This window comes from Coffea arabica, chromosome 8e (genome assembly GCF_036785885.1).
Source record: "Coffea arabica cultivar ET-39 chromosome 8e, Coffea Arabica ET-39 HiFi, whole genome shotgun sequence".
NCBI classification, from domain to species: Eukaryota; Viridiplantae; Streptophyta; class Magnoliopsida; order Gentianales; family Rubiaceae; genus Coffea; species Coffea arabica.
This window is the reverse complement of record NC_092324.1, coordinates 53,203,635-53,228,353: the sequence shown is the minus strand read 5'-3', so window position 1 is coordinate 53,228,353 and position 24,719 is coordinate 53,203,635. Positions and strand designations below refer to the sequence as shown.

Here is a 24,719-nt window from a genome sequence, read left to right as displayed (position 1 = left end):
AGCATTCTTAAAACGCCGCCATATCTTTGGGGGAAAAGGATTGCGACAATGTGAAACATCTTCCCTTCTCGTCTTAAATAACGCAACTGTCCGATGGAATGTCATGTCAATGCATGCACGAATTGGCAAATGGCGTGCACCGCGCAAGACATTATTATAACTTTCGGATATGTTGGTAGTTAGAATACCCCAACGATGGCATCGTCGTGTGTTAGACACCACTTTTCTGGACTAATGGCAGACAGATAATTTCAAGCATCTGGAAACATGTTTCGTAGTTCTCTTCTGAATATCCGCCACTTGCGCAATTATCTTGCCCTTCCCATTGCCCAACACAATCTTTTAAGGTGTAAACCTTTGAAATGTGTCATCAAATTGCTCCTAACATGTCGCAGGCAAAACCTATGGTAGGCGAAAGGTTCCTCCCAATAGTCAAAGTGTGTCATGGTATAGATGATACCATTGTGGCGATTGAAAATAACACAGATAGGATGTCGATCAAGTGCTACATTATATCTTAATTGTTCCATGAATCACGACCAACTGGAAATCGTCTTCTCATCAACCATGGCATAAGTAATTGGCAGAATTTTGTTGTTCGCATCTTGAGTGATTGCAACAAAGAGTTTGTCCTTGTATTCGCCAAGCAAATGAGTACCATCAACACATATAACCGGCCTGCACATGTGGAATGCTTCAATAGCCGGTCCAAAGGCCCAAAATACATACTTAAAAGTCTTAACTCGATCCGAACTATCCGAATGATGTGAACACTCCACCACGGTGCCTGGATTGGATTGCACCAAGGCATCGAGATACTGTGGTAGTTCGGAAAAATTCGCCTCCCAATATCCAAACACAAGCTCAATTGTTTTACGTCTGGCATACCAGGTTTTTTTGTAAGACACATCAACCTTCATATTTTCTTTAACGAAACTTAGTATGTTCTTGACCTTTAATCCAGGATCATCTTCAATGCTACGGAGTATGTGCCTTGAAATAACGGAAGCCGTCAGGCTTGTATTGTTATTTCTAATCATGTCGCCCAAGCAGTTATGGTCATTGACCCATTTTGTAATTTGTCACATTCCATGAGTCTTTTTCTTTACGGCTCTAACATACCAGTTGCATGGTGGATATGACGAAGTGGAAGGAGTTCTTTCAATTGATGATTTGCATTTAGCAAATCACGTGTTACTCTTACTCTCAATAACTCTGAACTCCCTATTGTGATTGATGGACCACATCCTAATTGCCCGGTTGAGCTGCTGCTTACTCTCAAATCTCATATGGAGACGTATATTATTATTCTCCTCATTGAATGTGACAATACGCTCCAATCCATCCTCCTCTTCTATATCATCATCATCTATGCTCCCAAGATCGGAGAAAAATGTTATTCCTCTTGAAACATATGCAGAGCTGCCAGCTGTGCTATTACGGCTGATATCTCTGCATTCTGTGTTGGCAACCCGATACCCAACAAAGGGTTTTTGGGTATCGAGGTTTACTCTTAAACCCCCACCTTCATGCTCATCATCCGAGTCACTACCAGACACATCTTGCGACTCCGACTCTTCAACCTCTTCAGCATCAACTTCCGGGTCATCTTCTTCCGGATCATCTTCTTCAGAGGCAAGGAGCCTATCATGCCCACTAGCATATACATCATCTTCAGCTGAACTGCGACAACCTTGACCAGAATTAGACTCGATCCCATGTGGAGAAATATGGCATGATGGCCCTGGATCTCCAAAACTTGGAATCGAATTCAGGCCATGAAAATATTCCTGGGCACCCATGGAACCTGATGTGAGTCTTGGTTCTAATGAATCCATAGATCGATCATCATGCATATAGTGAGATGCCAATGAAGTCTGTGGAACGACTGAACTAGAAACGAAGTTAAACTTTGTTTGATCCATGAATGCATGTACAAGCGACATCATTGGACCAACATTACCTATTGGTCCAGTGAATATGCTATTAACTACAGGCATTTGGACGATTTCTTCCTTTTCGATATAAATCTCCGCCATGTATGAAACTCTTTCGATCCAAAGATCGTACATTACATCAAGAGTTTCATCATCCACCACTGCAGAAACAGTATATTTGGAACTCTCCAACGGTTGACGAAGAAACAATTTCAACTTGAACATTCCTTTATCGACCCCAATATAGTGGTAAACATCTCCAATCCCCCAATCAAGTACCACAGGAAGTTTGTCTACCCCCCGTAAATTGGTAAGGTTGTCGAAAGTAAAGTTGAACTTACCTTCTTCAACCACAAAGGCAAAGCTACAAGGACTGAACTCTTTAACATATCTATGATTGTAATAACTTTCCGCTTTCAACTCGAAATTTGTCATTCCTTGCGGGATTGATGTCTGGCAGCATCCACGGCCGGACGAGGAACCATTAACCACGGCAGACGGGTTGAAACACATGGTGATGCACCCGATAGTTTGATCTACAGTAGTCCCCTTGACAGAGTGGAAGCTTTGGAGAAAACCATAGGTGTCGCAGCCAACTGCTGTGAATTTGTTAACGGTACTATTGATTGTGAATTCGGGAAATCGGAAAGAGGGTTCATCATCAGATTCCGGATGATCAGGACATTTGCGAGCTACAAACTTGAGAATGTTCAATTGACCTTCAAGGGATATTTTTGTGACGTTAACGTTTGAGTCTTGTAGAAATAATTTGGGAGGATTATAAGAATGGTTACAAGTGACTGAAAAGTTGGACTCCAGATAACAATCTTCTGTCATGCCAAATGGGTACGGGATCGTTATATTTCCGCAGGTATCACTGCAGCCATGCTTCGCTATGCGTAAAGGAGGGTATGATGCCGCCGGGGTGATAGCTGGCTTTAAGGACACCATCAATATGAAAAGTATAACCTGACCAAATTTCATAGCTGGGGAAGCTTTGGACTGGGATGGCTGCTTAGTTTTGGGATAATGAGGTTTTAACTTGTATGTGGTGTTGGCCAAACAAGTCTTCATATAGGCCGTTCTAGTGCATGGAATGCTTTTTTTTCTTCTTTTGGATGACAATATGATATGTTAAAAAACCTAAAAACCAATAATTGACAGCAAGGAATTATAATTTGTACAAAACTCTTATCTAAATTTCATTAAGAATCTCACTGACAAAATTATTATTATTTATCAATTAAAAAGGGAAAGGAAAGCAAATTCATGAGTAATTAGACTACAACAAGAAAAAAATAACTATGAAACAACCAAAAAAATTATTAGGTAAAAGAAAAATTAAACGCGGAAAGCCTTTGAAGGGGTCGGAATTTAGGAACGGTTTCCTCCTTCCTGGAAAAAATTCTTGTGGAACGTAGTAGTTGCAATTATAATCAATATTATTCATCAAACACAATTCGATGGGAAGAAATAATACATAAAGTTCGGATGAAATTGCTGAGTCTTATGGGCCACACATAATCATCCAGTTTTTCCAAGATGCGATGGTTTCCAGGAGTAGCAGAAAGTTCGAATGACCACAAAGATATGACCACGACTTTGTCTTTCCAGTGGAATCTTTGGCCTTGTAATATGGAATTGAATCGTCTCTTAGTACTGTACAACCTCGCAGCTGGTTAAAAGTCTTTAAGTCTTTGCAACAAAGTCTGGACACGAAAATGCATCTTTTTGGTTACCCTCGTACTACTCTGCATCCATTGCCATCACTATATAGATAGTCAAATTGATATGGTGGCCACTTCCCAATGTTTTACACGACGCGGACTAAATTAATAAAGGCCCAGGGCAAGAGGAAACCCGTAATAGAAAAATATTTTCACAGTTCAAGACTTTCTGCTTGATTACTCTGGGCTAGTATTTTGGATGGATGCAGCATACCCCCTAGCACAATGTTTTGCTACGGTGCTCCTGAGAATATGATATTATGAAACGTCTCAATTCATTGCCACGAATCGCCACCTTCCCTGCATCCCGCTGCCCATCTTCCTCGTACCAGTAGTTCTATTTTTTGTCCCCTGCCCGTCCTTTGCCTCCCGTAACTAGCCCCAGCATCTACCCTCTTATTTTTCTTCTACTTCAAAAGTTCGCAATTTCCTCATCTTTTCCCTCCAGACGTCCTTCACTGGGTTGGGCACTATCTCTTGCAATTGGGTTTTTTTTTTTTTTGTTCTCAATTTCCACTACTCATTCAATATAAATCAGTTTTAATTTAGTTAAGAGCTTTCTGGATATTTTTAATAGCTTTCAATAAATAAACTTCAAGGAGAAAGCTGTCATATCAGTACAGTGGGAATGGAGGTTTAGGCTAATAGTGAGAAGGTGCAGCATCCAACAGGTTGCTGGTGCTTTTTATTCTCCTTATCTCAATAGTACCACTTTTTATTTGTTTAATCAGTCATGTAAAAATAATTATCATTATCTGCTGAAGTGGTGCCCTCAAGTTGAGGTCTCTGTAGTTAGGTTCAGTTGATTAATTCTTATAACTTCCAGTGTAAACTCATATGGTTTTGATTTAATCGTGATTTTTACGCCAACTCAGTCGAATGTTATGCTTAGACCAAATTTATACCATTTTACACTAAATATTGTAAGAGTTACATAACCCAGCAGAACTGAACTACAATTCAACTTGAGAGGCCTTGGATCAAATAATCTACTCACACACAATCAAAATTAATTGCGAGAAAACTGCTGAAAATTCAACTCCATTTGACATTTCTAGGAGGAGCTCGTAATAATAAATGAAGAAGTGCACCAGAACTGGAAAGTCGAAAATTGCAGCTCCAGAACACCCTATCATTCATCTCCCACCAGCAATTGGTACCATCATATGCTCCATTATGCTATGACTCTCAGTATGTATGCAGTTAGAATCACCACCGTCGACATGTGCATTTGTTGATTGCATACCAAGCAAGGAGGCCTCAGTGTCGGTGAAATCAATCTTAGAAACTTGAATTGGAGATTGCTTTGCTCTTATTTCCAATACCTCAAGTTCTCTTGCTATATTCTTCATAGACGGTCTATCTTCACCTTTTACACTCAAGCAAGATTTAACAATCATTGCAACTTCTTTCAAAAGCTCAATACTTACATCGCACATAATGTTGCGATCAAGAACCTGGATCAAGTGACCACTTTTCAGTGAAGAAATGAAATAATTCGCAAGAAACTTCTCTTCCTCCACTCTATCCAATGATAATGCCTTCTTACTTGTCAGTAGCTCTATAAGAACTACCCCAAAGCTGTAAACATCACTTTTCTCTGTCAACAAACCTGTTAGCATGTACTCGGGGTCCAAGTAGCCAAATGTTCCTTGCACCATTGTAGATACTTGATTTTCATCTAAAGGAGCCAATTTTGATATTCCAAAGTCTGTGACTTTTGCAGTGTAGTTTTGATCTAGAAGTATGTTTGCCGATTTGATATCTCTATGGATAATCGGTGGTGAAGCTACTGAGTGCAAATATGAGAGAACTCCGGCAATTTCTGATGCTATTCTTAATCGGATATTCCAAGAAAGATGATGTGATTTTGTTGTGCTGCTTAAATGCTCGGAGAGAGTACCATTGTCGATGAACTCATAAACAAGTAATGGCACTTCCGTCTCTAAGCAACATCCTAGAAGTTTAACGACATTTCTACTATTAACTTGGGAAAGCATAATCACCTCATTAATAAATTGATCAAGTTGATTTTCGTTAACTTCTCTGGACCTCTTAATGGCAACAGTACAAGAATTATGGTCTACTAAGATTCCTTTGAAAACTGTGCCGTATCCTCCACGACCAATAATTCGAGTTTCCTCGAAATTATTGGTTGCCTTTCGTAGTTCTTCAAGAGTGAAAATTCTAGCAACATTTGTGTTTCTTCCTTCTTGAGCCAGTCGTTGCTGTAGCATTAATCCACCATTTTTCCGGAAAAACTCCTCCTTCAATCTGTTTTCCCTTCTTTTCCTCAATTCCAAACACAAATAAAAGCAGCAGAAAAGTAGAATTGCTGTGCCTATGCCAACACCTGTTGACAAATTTGACTGAAAAATTAGCAAATGATGAGATCTATCGGATACTTTGCAGCTAAAGACTCTAATTTTGCAAGTGATTATCAACTTTCATGTTCTCTCACTACCTGGTAAAGAAAAGAATTAGGTTTCTTTCTCTCTTATACTATGATTAGTTGCCATCTTAAACCAAATGGAACGGGTTTCAAGAAATCTTCATTTTATCTTAATTTAATACTCTCATGATACAGCACATATTTATCACACCACTTAAGAGATGGTTCAATCCATAGTGATAAATTCTCCTTTGCTTCTCCAATCATTTCAAAGTGTAGACTAACCTGAAACAATCATAGACCAATTTATATGGTCAGGACTGCAGCCATCTCCACCTCTCCCATCACCATGATACCCTTTGAGACAAGGACATGTGTAGTTGCCCAATGTGTTGTGACAAACACTATTCTTCGTACAATTGTAAAGAGTTGGATCTTGGCATTCATTAATATCTGTAGAATTCAATAAAAAATAGAAAGCAGAAGCATAATTTGAAATGTGAATTGAAACACACATATACATACTGGTTTATTAGACGAGTTTAACAAAATTTTCGCACATGCCTTGGCAACCATCAGGAAGATATGGGTTGCCTTCGTATCCTTGATTGCAAGAACAACGGTATCCCAACCCCTTGAAAGGTTCGTAACAGTGACTGTTTTTACCAGAGCATGCATAAGAGGTCGTGTTTCTTTGGGCAACGTCACATGACACCTCCTCAATGGTCCAATCGGCCACGACGGGAAGACTTAAATCATCGCTTAAGTTGGTGAGGCTATCTGCAGAAAAATTGAAAGCCTTCTCTTCGACCACAAAAGCGTAGCTGCAAGGATTGAAACCCCACACCTTGGTGTGGTTATTAACACTGGCCAAGCTCACATTAATATTCCATGCCCCTGGTGGGATATCTGTCTGGCAGCAACCGATGCCGGAACAAGAGCCATCAATTACATCTTCCTTATAATCACAGAAAGAGACACATCCAGTTGTGTAGCTCCGGTTTTGACCAAAACCATAAACTATAGCCACGGCATCACAGCCAACGGCAATAAATTTATTAGCTGTACTGCTGAAGGTAAAACGGTCGGATAATTCTATCCATGGTGACTTCTTGTTCAATAAACTTCCGTTTTTATTATAGCAATCAGATGCTATATCCTGCATAAGGTGCACCTGACCTTCCAGAGATATTTCTGTGACATTGATTGTACTGTTATGCAGAACTGGTTGAGGGACAGAGGTTGAAGAGTTGGTGCAGTTGATAAAGAATTGTTCGTTAAGGTAACAACCTTCTGTAATACCGAATGGAAATGGAATGCTTACATTTCCACAATGATCTTGGCAGCCGGGCATCGCTATAGAAAATGTTGGGGATGTCAAAGTTGAAGCGGAAGACAGCATCAAGGCAATTACCAAATGCAAGAGCATCGGTAAAATCAAACGATTGAAGCCCATTGGAATTGTTTTTCAAAGAAGCAAGTTTCCTTATACGGAAGAGAGTTGCAATTGTTAATTGTGCACTTCTAAGGACTTTAAACTTACGATAGGGAAGACTTAGTTAGTAAACCCACAGAAGGCCTACGCATTTTACGATTGAAGCTTCTTCTGTAGACCCCAAATAGGGACGTTTTATAGGCATTCCAAGTAAAGGGAAGACTTAGCCAGTAAACGCACAAAAGGCCTACGCATTTTACCATTGAAACTTCTTCTGTAGACCCCAAATAGGACGGTTAACTTCAAATGAATGCAGTCAAGATATAAAGGAGCATTTGTTCACACTAGTCTCTGTCGACGATGGGGTCCACGTCTTCACGGGGTTGCTTATGCTAACGACATAAAGACTCAGTAAGGGAAGACATTCAAGTCCACCCTACTCTTTCCATTTATTTACGTGAAAAACAATAAGGGAACCGATAAATTTTTTCCACTTGATATGAGAAAAAAAATCATAAATGTGTTTTTGGATGTAATGTATGTCATGAAAGTAATTACGATATATGCATCGGCCGATGAGGTTTTAGTCTGCTTAGAGTGTATTTGATAAAATTGAAATTTGAAAACTAAAATATTAAATTTAAAATCTGAAGGCGAAATTCATTAAATTATTAAATTGTTAAATATCATATTTGATGCATTTGAGTGTATATCATATTAACTGATATGTGGTTAGTTTATTAATTATTTTTTAGAGTAAATTTTGTCTAGAATATTTGGTTCCACTCAATTAATTCAAAAGTTCTAATTTTTGTTATCAAATGCATTTGAATATGTTATGTTGAATCTAGTTATCAAACGGAGGCCTAAGATTGAGATTCCAAGATTTAGAGGGCTTGGGTTCAAATCTCTCCTCTCTTCCCCCGCTTTTTAAATTTCATTCCTCTTCTACTAGAAAAAAATTTTAAAAATAAAAAAAATATATGCTTAGAATGGAAGGATTAAAGAGTTGTTACAATTGACTGAAAATCTCGACTCAAGATAACAATCTTCTGTCATGCCAAATGGGCATGGGATCTTTACTTTTCCAGAGGTATCAATGCAGCCATCCTTGGCTATAGGAGGGTATGTTGCTGCTGGTGTGATAGCTGGCTTTAAGGACACCGTCAACACGAAAAGTATCATTTGAACAAGCTTCATCACTCGGGAAACTTTGGACTGTGATGGCTATTTAATTGTGGAGTCAAGAAGAGATCAGATGATTGACTTTTCCCTCTATCACCTCGCTAGATAATAGAAAAATCGCCAGTAGAAAACATGGTTTTTTTTGTCCCATTAGTTTCCCAGCATGTACCCTACTACCACCACTACCAAACAAATGAACGAAGAATTGCAATTATAGTAGATGAACAAAATAACCTTAAGATTTACCACGTCTTGGCTGTTGCAATTGTGAATGAACTTATGTTCCTTGGCTGATCGGGATCAGCCGTGTGGAGCACTCTAGGAACATACGATGACTTGTTCTGTCGATCCCAAGTATTCCCATAAGTCTAGTCAGTCTCTTTCAGGGACTTCTACCAACTTTTTTGTTTTGAAGATGAATAAATCCGAAGAGAAAAATTGATTGACTTTTTCATCTATCACCTGTCGAGAAAATAAGAAAATTTCCAATGGAAGAGTTGTTTTTTCCCACAGAAGAAATATAATAGTTTTGGTCCTAAATGTTTAGCACCTGTCATTTTCACTCTCTCTTCCAACCCCACTCCCCCTTAAGCAAAAGATTCCCTACAGGTTTTTGTATGTATATAATTTCACAAATTTCTTTATTTTATTTCCATTTTTGCGGTTAATTAATTAGTCATGTGTCATCACATAAGTTAATATTCTTATTGTCTAAAGTCAGGTGCTTTTTTATTCTCTTTTTTTAATTCAATCTAGTGAACATGTGACTGCAAATAACATGATTTCGTTAGTAATTAGGGAAAATCCGTCAATTACACTAAATTTGCTTCAATTGGAAATATTAGGAACCATATTTATTTTTGCTGAAAGTTAGGAACCAAAATTACACTGGTGCCAAACATTGGAGAGGACTAGATTCACAAAAGTACGAAACACTAGGGACTAAAACTTTATTTTTTTTCCTTTTCCTATCAGTATGAAATAACCCTAAGTTGGTTCACCACATCTTAATTAGTTGATGCAATCGTGAATAAACTAGTGTTCTTGGACATTCTAGTCTCATAAAGACTGCTAACCTTGTGCATAAATGTTGCCTGCACATGCATTAGCTGAGGGCATGTGAAGCACTCTAAATACTTAGGATGGTTGACATGCAATTGAACACAGTTGTCAAGATTTCAATTGGATTTTAGTTATCTCTATGGGCATTATTGAGAATAATTAGATAGACTGTAGAAAGAATGAAAGGAAGAGATAGAAGCAAGAAGCAAGAAGCAAGAATAATAGGGAATGAAGAAAGGAAGAAGAAGATGAAAGAAAGAAACAGAGATGGAAGAATATTCAATGCAAAAGGATTGGGGCATTCATTCACTCCGTTGCTGATTACAACTTCCTCATACAATGGCTATTTATAGGCTAGTATACTCTCTTCCATTAGTAGGATCTAACTAACTGCTATAACAAGAAACCTAACCAATTGATACAACTGAAATTGAACTATTGGCTAATACATGATTGCTACTGTATCCTCTGATGAAAATTGATTCTTTTTGCTAACACAAGAAATGAAGAACTGTTTGTTGGTCTATGATTTCGAGCATGATTTGCGTATGGTGTTTACTGTAGAAGTTGTCACAGTAGCCTCGGACGTCTTCAAGGGGTTGCTCATGTGAGAACCCGTAAAACCCTAATTATTTTCCTAGGGTTTATTTCCCCTTAATTGCATGTTTTCTGCATTTTCTGGCTTAGAAATATTTTCTTAGTGGATTTTATGAGCAATTATAGTTTTAAGATGATTTTTCTAGCATTGGTGAATTTTTAGAAAATTAAGAATATATATTGGATGTGGGACCCACTAGTGCGAAAAGTTCGAAAAAATTCGGCCAATAAGGTTAAGTTTCGGATACTGTGTAAAATTTATCGGGTGTTAAGAGATAAGTAGTGTGTGTGAAATGATTGATGTGAGAGAGGAAAGAAAGATAAGAATGCATTTATGAAGGTGACAAGTGTCACCTTCTTATTGGATGCCTTTTAAGAATTACTATTCACAATTTTGACTTTTTTGACCAAAGGTTAAATATCCAAAAATTGCACAAAATTCACCATTTTTCTCCTCCTTATGGCCGGCCCTCTCTAAGCAAGAAGAAAGACAAAACTCTTCAACATTCTAGCAAACTTCTAGCTCAAATCAACTAAACCACTTGCTTAACTTAGTTTTCACTCCATAAAATTCTTCCTTCTAGTGCTAGTAAGTTGTTTGGTGAACTTTGTTTGAAGGACTAAGGTGCACAACATCTTCCTCTCTCTTGGTTTTTGGTAAGTGAAGCTTGAAACATCCTACTACACCTAATGATGCTTATGTTGTGCTTATTAGTGATAAGAGTGCTGAAATTTCTGATTTTTATCTTGGTTTGAATTGATTTGGTGAAGTTTTCCATTTTATGATGATTTTTCTGGTTTAATTGGATTATGATGGTGTGGTTGTTTGTGATGATTGGCAATGGACTATAATGGCTCTAGTGGATGTGAAATGTGGATAAATGCAATCAATTTTGGATTTGGTTGGAAATTTGAAAAGCTAGGGTTCTTAAAATCCCAATTCTGTCCGGTTTTAGATCACTGGGTTAGAGGCCGAATTAGACTTTGCTCAAAACATGAAAGTTGTAGGTATTGATGTGTTTGAGGTGCCTGTAAAATTTCAGGTCATTTGCATTAATGTAGAATGAGTTATGATGAAATTACTGTAGCTGTTCTGCTTTGGACAGAATGCGAAAACTGCGATAGTAATTGGCTATTTTGACTGGAATTGGTTTGGATTTTGGAGTTGGTGTCTTCTGATGAAATGTAGCTGGATGACTTAGCTAACTTATGCCTTTGGAATATCGGTATTTGGACTTGTATAGACTAAGTTATAGTAATTACAGTTTTGTGTGATTTGCAAACCTGTTTTGGTAATTCTGGTAGGGTATTTGGCATTTTCGACCTAGTTAAGCTAGGAACTGGATTGAGTGACCTTCTACATTGTTGTAACCCTGTTTCATAGCTTCGAAACGGTGGGTCTTACACCCCCATCCGATAACCGTAGAGAATTTGACGCCATTACCGCATAATAAGTGTAAAACAGTTTTCTATTTGGGGGCCAAGACTAAGGCCATTTTCTAATTTCTGGTTTGCTATTATGCACATTTATGCATATGAAACCCTATTGGGGTTGTGTTTAGCATTGCTATATGACTCGTTATCGAGTCTCATTGCATTTGTTGCGTGATTCTAGGGCGTGACGGTAGCTCACGACGTCTTGGTGACCACGGTGTATGAAACACCACTTTCTCACTTGGTGAGTATACCACTCACTAAATTGTTACTATGTGGCTTTGTTAAATGTTATGTGATGCCTTGATGGCTTACTTGGATATTGAAATTGATTAAGGTGAGGGTGTACTTGACCGCCCTCACCTCTTTTGATATTGTCACTGAATGGCTACCGTTTTATTGCATTACTGAACTTGATATATTGGTTGGTAAATTCCATTTCATGGAAACTGAATTGATGTCGTTTGGACGATGTTCAACGGCCTTACTGCATTACTGAGCTCAACCCCGTTTGGTAGTCAATTGGATCGAGCCGGCGAGGGCTTGGTCGTGAAGATTGAATTGCCACGGGGACTGTACTGGGGAACCTTGTGGTAATGAGACCCTTGGTTCCGGTAAACTCGAGTATTACCAAAACTACTGAAATGGAGTGCGGGCCCGGTTGGGGTATGTTGGGTGGAAGGAAGTGGAAGTAAAGGGTGGTCTACGGTTTGGTTCTTTTAACATTGATGGAGGGTCAATGAGGTTGGATCAAGATTGCAAGCGTGGAAATGGGCTCTTGAGTGCCGACTGTATCCTTTTACCGTTGCACTTCATTGCTTATCATGAACTTTAAGTGATTGGCCATGTTTATGTGACTTTGGTTGCTTATGTAGTGGTATACCACTGGGCTTTAGCTCATTCCGTGTTATTTGTTTTCCTTACAGGAAAATGAACACTTTTGGAAAGGTTATGATAGTTGGATTCAAGTTGAGCTCATGTATATGTATTTTGTATAAGCTCCTTGAGGGTGAAAACCCTAAGTGCTTTGTTTCCACCAATGTTTGGTGTGTAAATGGCTACTTGTATATGTATGAACTAAATGGATACTTTGGTAGGCCGTTTGGCTTGTAAATGTTGGTTTTCAATGTATATATATGTTTGGTTGGTGTTTGGACGGATTTCGGATCACCACGGCTTTCAAACAGAAAAGGAAAAAAATTGGCGAAGATGAACAGTGCCGAATCCGGCCAGGAATCTGGCCAGAAACTGGCCGGATTGCAGGCCGGATTGCCTGGGGAAAAAATGAAATTTTGGAGTTTGCTCTCGGCCTTGTATCCGGCCGAGAATCCGGCCGGATTCTGACGTGTATTTTACTGTTCATTTTGGTTTCGAATTTTCGTTTTTTTTTATTTTGAGATTTTGACTTGTTTGCGCGCATTATTATGTTCCGGAACGTAATAGACCGACGTAAACAGTACCGTTAGTCCTGGCGAGAGCTGGGCAGGCAGTCCGCTAACCCCTTTGGTTCGCCTTAGGGGAAGGTGGGGCTGTCACAGGTGGTATCAGAGCCTAGGTTTGAATTAGCCTGGGTGTAATAGAAGTGCTTGACTTGAGGATGCTTTTGTTTATACCTATTAAGGTTATTCATGTTATTTCTTCCTTTGCTATAGGATGGATGCGAGTGGTGACCCGAGTGACCGCCTGGCAGGAGATCGTTCTCGTAGCGCTCTGCCGCCAATTAAGTATCAACTTAGGCAGAAAGGGGCCGTGGTGCGTTGGAGCCCGGCCAGCCGCGTTCGACAGTGCGAGTGCCGTAGCAACTATGCCTACCCAAATGCACTAGTTTTGTCGGTGGCAAAGGAACGTGAGGAGTTCGCTAAGGAGAATACTAAGCTGGAAGCTGGGGTTGCCAAGTTGGAGGCCGAGGTGGCCCAGGTTAGGGCGACCAATGAGAAGCAAGCCTCGCGTATTAAAGAGCTAGAATATGACGTACTCGAGGTCGAGGGCAGAGTTGATGATCTCTGCGACCAACTGAGAGATGCCCGCGAGCGTGAGGTTAAGCGAGCTCGCAAGGTCAGGGGTCGTGCTGAGGCGATCCTTAACCTATGCGACGACGGACTCGAGGAGTCTAGTGATGAGGCCTCGTATGCTGGGGCCGAGGCTGGAGAGGAGTCTACCCCGTCGCCTGGGTCCCAGACTTCAGCGACTGACTAGGCCATGATTATTAGGTTATCTTTTGGATAGTGGTGGTTGTGAATGTACATAGGGATAGGGATAGAGCCTTAGCTAACCGTTTTGGATGTAGAGTTAGCTACGTGTAAATTTCTTTTGATAGGCCTATCCTCAGGTGGATCTTTTGTGTACGTACGTGCCTTGGCCGTACTTGACTGACTGCTTGTATATATATGTTTGGCTTGTATATATGTGTGCTTGTGACCCTGTGTGAAATGTATCAATAGGTGTTATGTGAAAGTTTATGTGTTACTTACCTGCTTTATTACTGCTTTGGTTTGGTACTTTTGCCTAGACCGAGTGAACTTATGGAAGGAACACGAAGTGGTCGGGGACGAGGTCGCGGTAGGCAACCCACATCGGTTAGGGAAACGGGGGAAGCCTCTACTGGACCAAATCCTGAACCCCAGATAGACCCCAACGTTCAAATAGCTGCTGCTATGCAGCAAATGACCAACCTACTCGCACAAGTAGTGCAACAACAGGGCCAAAACCCAAATCCTAACCCCGGAAACCCTGGCCATCATATCGAGAGCGAAGATAGGGCGCTAGAACGTTTCCAAAAGTTTTCTCCGCCAAAGTTTATTGGGGGACCCGACCCTGACGTTGCTGAGAAATGGCTGGAGAAGATGGTAGACATATTTGCAGCTTTACACTACCCAGAGGAACGGCATGTGACATTTGCCGTGTTTCAACTCGAGGGAGCTGCCCGTTCCTGGTGGAACGTGATTAGGCAGAAATGGGAACGGGAACAGACACCGAGAACTTGCGGGAACTTCATCCGAGAATTTAATGCTAAGTTTTTCCCTCCTCTAGTCCAGGAGAGGAAGGAGGACGAGTTTATCCGACTCCGGCAAGGGGCTCAGACTGTGGCGGAGTACGAGAGTCAGTTTACCCGCCTGTCCAAATTCGCGCCTGAACTAATCATGACCGAGCAATGACGCGTGAGGCGCTTTATTCAGGGTTTGAACGTAGAGATTCAGAAAGACCTCGCGGCGGCTCAAATCACTACTTTTAGCGAGGCAATGGAAAAAGCCCAAGGAGTGGAAAGTGCACGGTTACAGGTCCGAAACTTCCAGGCCAAGAAGCATGGCTTTCCTGGGAGTACTTCTGGACAGGGTGAGAAGAGCACTCCCTCCAAGTTTGGACGAGGAACTGGAGGTGGTCGTCATTCTGGGTCAGGCAGAGGGACTCCGTTCAGGGGTGGCCAAGCTGGGCGAGGACAAAGGGGAAACGCTCAAAGTGGCTCGGCTTCGGCACCTCGCGGACCCTGTGGGCACTGTGGAAAGCTGAACCACACCGAAGACAACTGCTGGAGGAAACAGGGGAAATGCCTGCGGTGTGGAAGTGCGGACCATCAGCTGGCTACATGTCCGGTCCTGAAACAAGACGGAAAGGGGAGCCAACTACCGTCGAGGACCAATACTGGATCGGCCAAGGGAGACGGATCCAAACCAAAAGTTCCGGCTAGGGTATATTCCTTAGAGCCCCACCAGATCCCAGAGTCTTCCGAGGTGGTGGAAGGTACGATCCCTATTTTCCACCGCTTTGCCAAAGTTTTAATTGATCCTGGTGCCACTCATTCGTTTGTTAACCCTGATTTCATGTGTGGCATCGATATAAAACCTGCTAGCTTACCATATGACTTAGAGATTAGTACACCTACGGGGAATCAACGTTTGGTGACTAGTATGGTTTATAGAGATTGCGATGTATGGGTAGGTGAAAGGAGATTTCTAGGAGACCTGATTAGCTTGTCCATTAAGGGGTACGACGTGATTCTGGGCATGGACTGGTTAGCCAAATATAACGCCCAACTGGACTGTAAAACGAAAATAGTTGAATTTCGCATTCCTGGCGAGGCAACCTTAAGGTTAGATATAAGGGGTAGGTTAGCCTCATCTGCTCTCATTTCGGGCATTCGAGCTAGGAAACTGATAAGTAAAGGGGCGCAAGGATTTTTGGCCTTCTTAACTAACACCCCTACGGATAAGTTAAAAGTAGAAGACGTGGCCATAGTGAGGGAATTTCCGGATGTATTTCCTGATGAATTAGTGGCCTTACCTCCGGAAAGGGAGATAGAATTTCGAATAGATCTTTTACCTGGAACCGCACCTATCTCGAAAAACCCTTACCGAATGGCGCCTGCAGAACTTAAAGAGCTTAAGTTGCAATTGCAAGACCTTTTGGAGCGGGGATTCATTCACGAGAGTGAGTCTCCTTGGGGAGCTCCGGTCCTATTTGTGAAGAAAAAGGACGGAACGTTGAGGATGTGTATTGATTATAGGGGGCTGAACAACGTTACGATCAAGAATAAGTATCCACTGCCCCACATTGACGAGTTGTTTGACCAACTGCAAGGAGCAGTGGTCTTCTCGAAGTTGGATCTCCGACAGGGATACTACCAGTTGTTGATTAGAAAGGAGGACATTCCGAAAACTACTTTCAATTCAAGATACGGGCATTACGAGTTCGCCGTTATGCCCTTTGGACTGACCAATGCTCCCGCCGCCTTCATGGACCTAATGCATAGGGTTTTCAAACCCTACCTAGACCGATTTGTCGTTGTGTTCATTGACGACATTTTGGTCTACTCTAAGACACGCGAGGAGCATGAGGAGCATTTGAGAGTGGTGTTGCAGACATTGAGGGAACATCAACTGTACGCCAAGTTTAGCAAATGCGAGTTCTGGTTGGAGAAAATAGCGTTTCTAGGGCACTTGATCTCCCACGAAGGTATTTCGGTGGACCCGGCGAAGGTTGAGGCCGTGATAAATTGGAAGAGACCAGAAACCACCACGGAAATTCGTAGCTTTCTAGGGCTAGTTGGGTACTAACGAAGGTTCATTAAGGATTTTTCCAAACTGGCAGGACCTCTAACTGACTTGACAAATAAGCATGGCCAGTTTATCTGGAACAGCCGATGCGAAACGAATTTTCAGGAATTAAAGAAAAGATTGACCATGGCTCCGGTACTGGTCTTGCCAAATGGAGTGGACGGGTTTGCAGTATATGCAGACGCGTCGCGAGAAGGATTGGGATGCGTTTTGATGCAGAACCGGAATGTGATTGCTTTTGCCTCTAGGAAATTGAAGCTTCACGAGCAGAACTACCCGACTCACGATCTAGAATTAGCTGCAGTTGTGTTTGCACTGAAAAAGTGGAGGCATTACCTATATGGGGTGACCTTCGAAGTGTTTTCGGATCACAAGAGTCTTAGGTACCTCTTCTCCCAGAAGGAACTGAATATGAGACAACGGCGATGGATGGAATTCTTGGAAGATTACGACTGTACGATCAATTACCATCCGGGAAAGGCAAATGTGGTAGCAGATGCCTTGAGTCGTAAAGTGCAAGTGGCAGGGCTAATGATTAAGGAGTGGGATTTACTAGAATCCGTGTGCGAGTGGAAACCCTGTCTTGGGAGTCATAAGGTAATATTTAGCAATGTAAGGGTGACCTCCACTCTACTGGAACGTATAAAAGAGGCGCAAGGCGAGGATTTGATGGTACGGAAGTGGAGAGAGAAAGTGGAAAAGGGAGAAACAACGGACTTCAATTTGAGTCCTGAGGGTATGTTGAAATATCGAGATCGAATAGTGGTACCAAAGGAGGAATCGTTGAAAGCAGAAATTTTGGAGGAAGCTCATAGGTCCAAGTATACAATCCATCCGGGTAGCAGCAAGATGTATCAAGACCTGAAAGGAACCTATTGGTGGGACAATATGAAGAGGGAAATCGCGCAGTACGTGCAGAAATGTCTCATTTGCCAGCAAGTGAAGGCGGAGCATCAAAAGCCATCGGGTTTGTTACAACCCTTGGAGATACCCGAGTGGAAGTGGGAAAACATCACCATGGACTTCGTTTCAGGTTTACCAAGGACGCAAAGAGGACACGATGCCGTTTGGGTGATCGTTGATCGATTAACCAAGTCGGCCCATTTCTTGCCAGTGAACATGAAATATTCAATGGACAAATTGACCCGACTGTACATGGATGAAATTGTAAGGTTACACGGCGTGCCGGTGAGCATTGTCTCTGATCGGGATCCACGGTTCGTATCTCGGTTTTGGCAGAAGTTCCAAGAAACCTTAGGGACGAAACTCAATTTAAGCACTACCTATCACCCTCGGACGGATGGCCAGTCAGAACGGACGATTCAGACTCTTGAGGACATGCTACGAACCTGTATTCTGGACTTTGGAGGCAATTGGGGTCAGCACATGACCTTGGTAGAATTTGCGTACAACAATAGCTTCCATTCGTCAATTCAAATGGCTCCGTATGAAGCTCTCTACGGACGCAAGTGCCGCTCACCGATTTATTGGGATGAGGTTGGCGAAAAGAAAGCACTGGACCCGACAACTATTCCATGGATGGAAGAGGCACACGAGAAGGTCAAGTTGATACGGCAACGAATCCAAACTGCCCAAAGTCGCCAAAAGAGCTACGCGGATAACCGAAGAAAAGACTTGGAGTTTGAAGTTGGAGACTACGTATTTCTTAAGATCACACCCTTACGAAGTCTTACAACTGGTAAAGGAAAGAAGCTTCAACCGCGGTACGTCGGACCCTACAAGATCCTTCAGAGGGTTGGAGTGGTCGCGTATCGATTGGAGCTACCGTCCAGTCTTTCTCGAATCTACGACGTATTTCACGTCTCGATGCTAAAGAAGTACCATTCTGACCCATCTCATGTTTTACAACCGGAGGATATCGAAGTAGATGAATCACTGGCCTATGAAGAGAAACCGGTTCAAGTACTCGATCGAAAAGTCAAAGAGCTCAGAAACAAGAAAATTCCGCTAGTGAAAGTGCTATGGAGAAACCACGGAGTGGAGGAAGCTACCTGGGAGATGGAAGAGGAAATGCGAAAGAAATACCCAAACCTTTTCGGGAATTAAGGTGAGAAATTTCGAGAACGAAATTCTTTTAAGGGGAGGAGAGTGTGAGAACCCGTAAAACCCTAATTATTTTCCTAGGGTTTATTTCCCCTTAATTGCATGTTTTCTGCATTTTCTGGCTTAGAAATATTTTCTTAGTGGATTTTATGAGCAATTATAGTTTTAAAATGATTTTTCTAGCATTGGTGAATTTTTAGAAAATTAAGAATATATATTGGATGTGGGACCCACTAGTGCGAAAAGTTCGGAAAAATTCGGCCAATAAGGTTAAGTTTCGGATACTGTGTAAAATTTATCGGGTGTTAAGAGATAAATAGTGTGTGTGAAATGATTGATGTGAGAGAGGAAAGAAAGATAAGAATGCATTTATGAAGGTGACAAGTGTCACCTTCTTATTGGATGCCTTTTAAGAATTACTATTCACAATTTTGACTTTTTTGACCAAAGGTTAAATATCCAAAAATTGCACAAAATTCACCATTTTTCTCCTCCTTATGGCCGGCCCTCTCTAAGCAAGAAGAAAGACAAAACTCTTCAACATTCTAGCAAACTTCTAGCTCAAATCAACTAAACCACTTGCTTAACTTAGTTTTCACTCCATAAAATTCTTCCTTCTAGTGCTAGTAAGTTGTTTGGTGAACTTTGTTTGAAGGACTAAGGTGCACAACATCTTCCTCTCTCTTGGTTTTTGGTAAGTGAAGCTTGAAACATCCTACTACACCTAATGATGCTTATGTTGTGCTTATTAGTGATGAGAGTGCTGAAATTTCTGATTTTTATCTTGGTTTGAATTGATTTGGTGAAGTTTTCCATTTTATGATGATTTTTCTGGTTTAATTGGATTATGATGGTGTGGTTGTTTGTGATGATTGGCAATGGACTATAATGGCTCTAGTGGATGTGAAATGTGGATAAATGCAATCAATTTTGGATTTGGTTGGAAATTTGAAAAGTTAGGGTTCTTAAAATCCCAATTCTGTCCGGTTTTAGATCACTGGGTTAGAGGCCGAATTAGACTTTTCTCAAAACATGAAAGTTTTAGGTATTGATGTGTTTGAGGTGCCTGTAAAATTTCAGGTCATTTGCATTAATGTAGAATGAGTTATGATGAAATTACTGTAGCTGTTCTGCTTTGGACAGAATGCGAAAACTGCGATAGTAATTGGCTATTTTGACTGGAATTGGTTTGGATTTTGGAGTTGGTGTCTTCTGATGAAATGTAGCTGGATGACTTAGCTAACTTATGCCTTTGGAATTTCGGTATTTGGACTTGTATAGACTAAGTTATAGTAATTATAGTTTTGTGTGATTTGCAAACCTGTTTTGGTAATTCTGGTAGGGTATTTGGCATTTTCGACCTAGTTAAGCTAGGAACTGGATTGAGTGACCTTCTACATTGTTGTAGCCCTGTTTCATAGCTTCGAAACGGTGGGTCTTACACCCCCATCCGATAACCGTAGAGAATTTGACGCCATTACCGCATAATAAGTGTAAAACAGTTTTCTATTTGGGGGCCAAGACTAAGGCCATTTTCTAATTTCTGGTTTGCTATTATGCACATTTATGCATATGAAACCCTATTGGGGTTGTGTTTAGCATTGCTATATGACTCGTTATCGAGTCTCATTGCATTTGTTGTGTGATTCTAGGGAGTGACGGTAGCTCACGACGTCTTGGTGACCACGGTGTATGAAACACCACTTTCTCACTTGGTGAGTATACCACTCACTAAATTGTTACTATGTGGCTTTGTTAAATGTTATGTGATGCCTTGATGGCTTACTTGGATATTGAAATTGATTAAGGTGAGGGTGTACTTGACCGCCCTCACCTCTTTTGATATTGTCACTGAATGGCTACCGTTTTATTGCATTACTGAACTTGATATATTGGTTGGTGAATTCCATTTCATGGAAACTGAATTGATGTCATTTGGACGATGTTCAACGGCCTTACTGCATTATTGAGCTCAACCCCGTTTGGTAGTCAATTGGATCGAGCCGGCGAGGGCTTGGTCGTGAAGATTGAATTGCCACGGGGACTGTACTGGGGAACCTTGTGGTAATGAGACCCTTGGTTTCGGTAAACTCGAGTATTACCAAAACTACTGAAATGGAGTGCGGGCCCGGTTGGGGTATGTTGGGTGGAAGGAAGTGGAAGTAAAGGGTGGTCTACGGTTTGGTTCTTTTAATATTGACGGAGGGTCAATGAGGTTGGATCAAGATTGCAAGCGTGGAAATGGGCTCTTGAGAGCCGACTGTATCCTTTTACCGTTGTACTTCATTGCTTATCATGAACTTTAAGTGATTGGCCATGTTTATGTGACTTTGGTTGCTTATGTAGTGGTATACCACTGGGCTTTAGCTCATTCCGTTTTATTTGTTTTCCTTACAGGAAAATGAACACTTTTGGAAAGGTTATGATAGTTGGATGCAAGTTGAGCTCATGTATATGTATTTTGTATAAGCTCCTTGAGGGTGAAAACCCTAAGTGCTTTGTTTCCACCAATGTTTGGTGTGTAAATGGCTACTTGTATATGTATGAACTAAATGGATACTTTGGTAGGCCGTTTGGCTTGTAAATGTTGGTTTTCAATGTATATATATGTTTGGTTGGTGTTTGGACGGATTTCGGATCACCACGGCTTTCAAACAGAAAAGGAAAAAAATTGGCGAAGATGAACAGTGCCGAATCCGGCCAGGAATCCGGCCAGAAACTGGCCGGATTGCAGGGCGGATTGCTTGGGGAAAAAATGAAATTTTGGAGTTTGCTCTCGGCCTTGTATCCGGCCGAGAATCCGGCCGGAAATCCGGCCAGATTCCGGCCGGATTCTGACGTGTATTTTAATGTTCATTTTGGTTTCGAATTTTCGTTTTTTTTTATTTTGAGATTTTGACTTGTTTGCGCGCATTGTTATGTTCCGGAACGTAATAGACCGACGTAAACAGTACCGTTAGTCCTGGCGAGAGCTGGGCAGGCAGTCCGCTAACCCCTTTGGTTCGCCTTAGGGGAAGGTGGGGCTGTCACAGCTCACGGTACGAGTCTATGACATAATGAAGCTGTTAGGGAAAGACTTCCAAGTCCGCCCTAGTCTTCCCATTTATTCATTTTTTTTTAAAAAATGATTAATCATACTTCATACATAATTTTCACTTGATATGTGTAAAAATTCACAAATGTGTTTTTGGATACAACGTATGTCTTGAAAGTCATTAAGATATATGTTTGTAATGCACATCTTCGAATATTTAATCTGTGGAATCCAATATTTTAGTAATTGTGTGTTAGTGTATTTCTCTCTAAAATTCATTCTCTCTTTCTTCTCTTTAAGGCTCCTCTAACGAAAATGGCCTTCAGATCTAATCTTTCTCCATAGGAGGGAACCGTTTTTTATACCTTTTATTTGCTTTTTTAAAATAAATTCCCTCTAGCGAGGAATTTTCTTTGCTAGCATTTCTTGGTAAGTATTTCTTCTCTCCTAGTTTTTTCTAGTGAAAATTTTATTCTATCCTAGGATTTCCCTTGTAAGAAATTTTTTCCTTTTTTTCTCTTTTTTCTATGAGATTTGAGATTTCATATGGTTTGCTAGATTTGAAAATTTTAACATCTACCATGTTAGCTGAATTTCTCCTTGGGCTTCAATCATTTTTTAACAAATGTTATTTTTAAAAACATGCACAAATCTTTTGAGTTATAGTGATTCACCTGGATGCAGGGAAGATGTTTTGGAGATTTAATGTTTTTCATATTCATTAATATCTATTTGCTCAATAGATAGATTGAGATTTCATATTATTTACTCCCTCCGTCCCATTAGAAGTGTCATGCTTTCCTTTTTAGTCCGTCCCAAAATTAGTGTCACTTACCAATAATGGTAATAAAAACTTTCACCGATTTCCACTGATACCCTTAAATCTTACGACAAGATTCTTATTTTTAGTGGGCCCCAAAGTTCACCTGTGAAATAGAGAATTTTCATGTGATGGTGTGTGAGTGTCACGTTAGAACCAGCAGGATTCGTGCATTGCACTTTCTCCAAAAGGGCTTGAAAATATATCATATGTATGGGTCCCACAATCATATCACTACTCTATCCTACCATCAATGGAGCAACACGTCAGGCTGCATAGCTAATTCAACCGGGGCATTCTTGGAACATAACCCATTACCTTTTGAAATCGGAGCACTGTTGAAAAAATGTGGGATTCCCAAAGCACGACAGATTCATTGGGACAGAGGGAGTACTAGTTTTGGAATTTCTCCCATCTCCTATGAAAGCTAAATTTCTCTTTGAGTTTTAAGAAATTCCATCTACAGCTGTTAACTCCATTAAGAACTGTTACATGCTATGTACATGATAATTTTCTGGAACAATTACAGTGAAGATACAACATAGAATTGTATGTGCCTGTCAACCACAGCTGCTGGAGAGTTTTTGTGTGTGACTCTGGCCAATAGCAAGCAAAGAGGGTGAAGAATACTTGTCTACATCTTCTATGAGTACTTCACCCACAAAAACATAGAGTCACCAAAAACTTAAACCATTGAACCTATAAAAAGAGCCAGCACAAATGAGAAAATAGAATACATTAGAGATTTTAGCCCATGGAACACTTTCAAAAGTCTATATACAGTAAATATACATTTTACTGTATATCTTATCAAATATCTTCCCTTCAATGGATGATTAACTTCCACAAATATAGAGTAGCCTCTTACTTGAAAGGTTCTATTTAACGAGTGCTCAATGGGCATTCATTAAAATATATTTCATGTGTTAGATTTTCAAAAAATTAAGATTAATTAGAGAAAGTGTATATATGCAAGAAAAGGTGGTAATTGTTAGAGCGTGTCTATACATGGTAAATTAGGTGAAATGTAAGCATGTTGATGAGTGTCAATTGAGCACCCTTTAGAAAAACTCTACTTGAACAAGTTAAGCAAAAAAGGAAAAAATCATATAAGGCCATTTCTCAATGCACAAGAGAATAAGACTTTATCTCGAAAACATTATTAGGGCCTGCAAAAAATTGTAACTGTAAATTCAAACACAACTAGACTGTGAATTAAAAATAAAAAAATAGGACAACATGATTAGAAGAAAATCTAAAAGCTCATGATAAAGCTTGATTCTACTGTATCCTCTAATGAAGCTTGATTCTTTTTGCTAACACAACAAATGAAAAACTGTTTGTTGGTCTATGATTTCGAGTTTGATTTGCTTATGGTGTTTACTGTAGAAGTTGTCACAGTAGCCTCGGACGTCTTCGAGTGGTTCGTTGGGATTTGGGGCAAGGACAGTCATCAGAAAGACCGTCCCTGAACGGTCCCCTCACAAAACTTAAGAAGTGGTTATTATGCATCCACGTCGACAGGTAGAAAGAAGGCATCAAAACGACACCATCTAATTAGTAAGTTTCAAAAAAAATATTAATTTCAAAAACACCAATATAAACGGCGTTATATTGGAACAGGATTGTTAAAATATGAAATTTGAATTAAAAATTTGAATTCAAAACTAATTTTGAAGACGAACCCGCGAAAACCTTGACAAAAAAGAAGGCTTTCATTTTAGTTCTTTGAAGGTATAGTGGAAAGAGAAGAATGGTGAGAAATAACAATCTATCTCCAGAGAAGAGAGAGCAAAAATAGCAAATGCAGATTTGTGTACCAAATTAGGGTTAGAAAGTCTTGTTGTGGTGGGTTTTAAATGTTGATAATTTGGACCTCCACCCATATCTGGGACGGCAAGGGTACAAGCAAATATAAACACCGAAGCAATCATAGTATTTGCATTGACATCGCTTCCAAGAAGTGATTTAAACTAGAAAA

At 40.5% G+C, this 24,719-nt stretch overlaps 2 protein-coding genes across 2 annotated transcripts; both read right to left on the bottom strand.

The window, feature by feature from the left end:
• Window positions 1–533: 533 nt before the first annotated feature.
• LOC113711281 (uncharacterized) lies at window positions 534–1,040 on the bottom strand. Its single transcript, XM_027234445.1, has one exon. It carries the CDS (start codon window positions 1,038–1,040, stop codon window positions 534–536), a length of 507 nt encoding a protein of 168 aa, XP_027090246.1.
• Window positions 1,041–4,544: 3,504 nt separating this feature from the next.
• Window positions 4,545–7,655, bottom strand: LOC140012866 (wall-associated receptor kinase 5-like). The gene is made up of 3 exons (XM_072061234.1): window positions 6,621–7,655; window positions 6,378–6,509; window positions 4,545–6,068 (listed from the first exon to the last, which is right to left on the bottom strand). The coding sequence occupies exons 1-3, from the start codon at window positions 7,510–7,512 to the stop codon at window positions 4,801–4,803; spliced, it is 2,292 nt and encodes a 763-aa protein (XP_071917335.1). The 5' UTR covers window positions 7,513–7,655; the 3' UTR covers window positions 4,545–4,800.
• Between the last annotated feature and the right edge of the window lie 17,064 nt (window positions 7,656–24,719).

What these genes read in the sequence shown, in the direction of transcription:
- LOC113711281 (XM_027234445.1), bottom strand. Translation starts at nt 1,040, where the DNA reads ATGATTAGAAATAACAATACAAGCCTGACGGCTTCCGTTATTTCAAGG.
- LOC140012866 (XM_072061234.1), bottom strand. Translation starts at nt 7,512, where the DNA reads ATGGGCTTCAATCGTTTGATTTTACCGATGCTCTTGCATTTGGTAATT. An exon ending in TCTTCCTGATGGTTGCCAAG is followed by an intron (nt 6,510 to 6,620) that starts GCATGTGCGAAA and finishes TGAATTCTACAG; the next exon opens with ATATTAATGAATGCCAAGAT. An exon ending in GAGAGGTGGAGATGGCTGCA is followed by an intron (nt 6,069 to 6,377) that starts GTCCTGACCATA and finishes TTAGCTGCAAAG; the next exon opens with TATCCGATAGATCTCATCAT.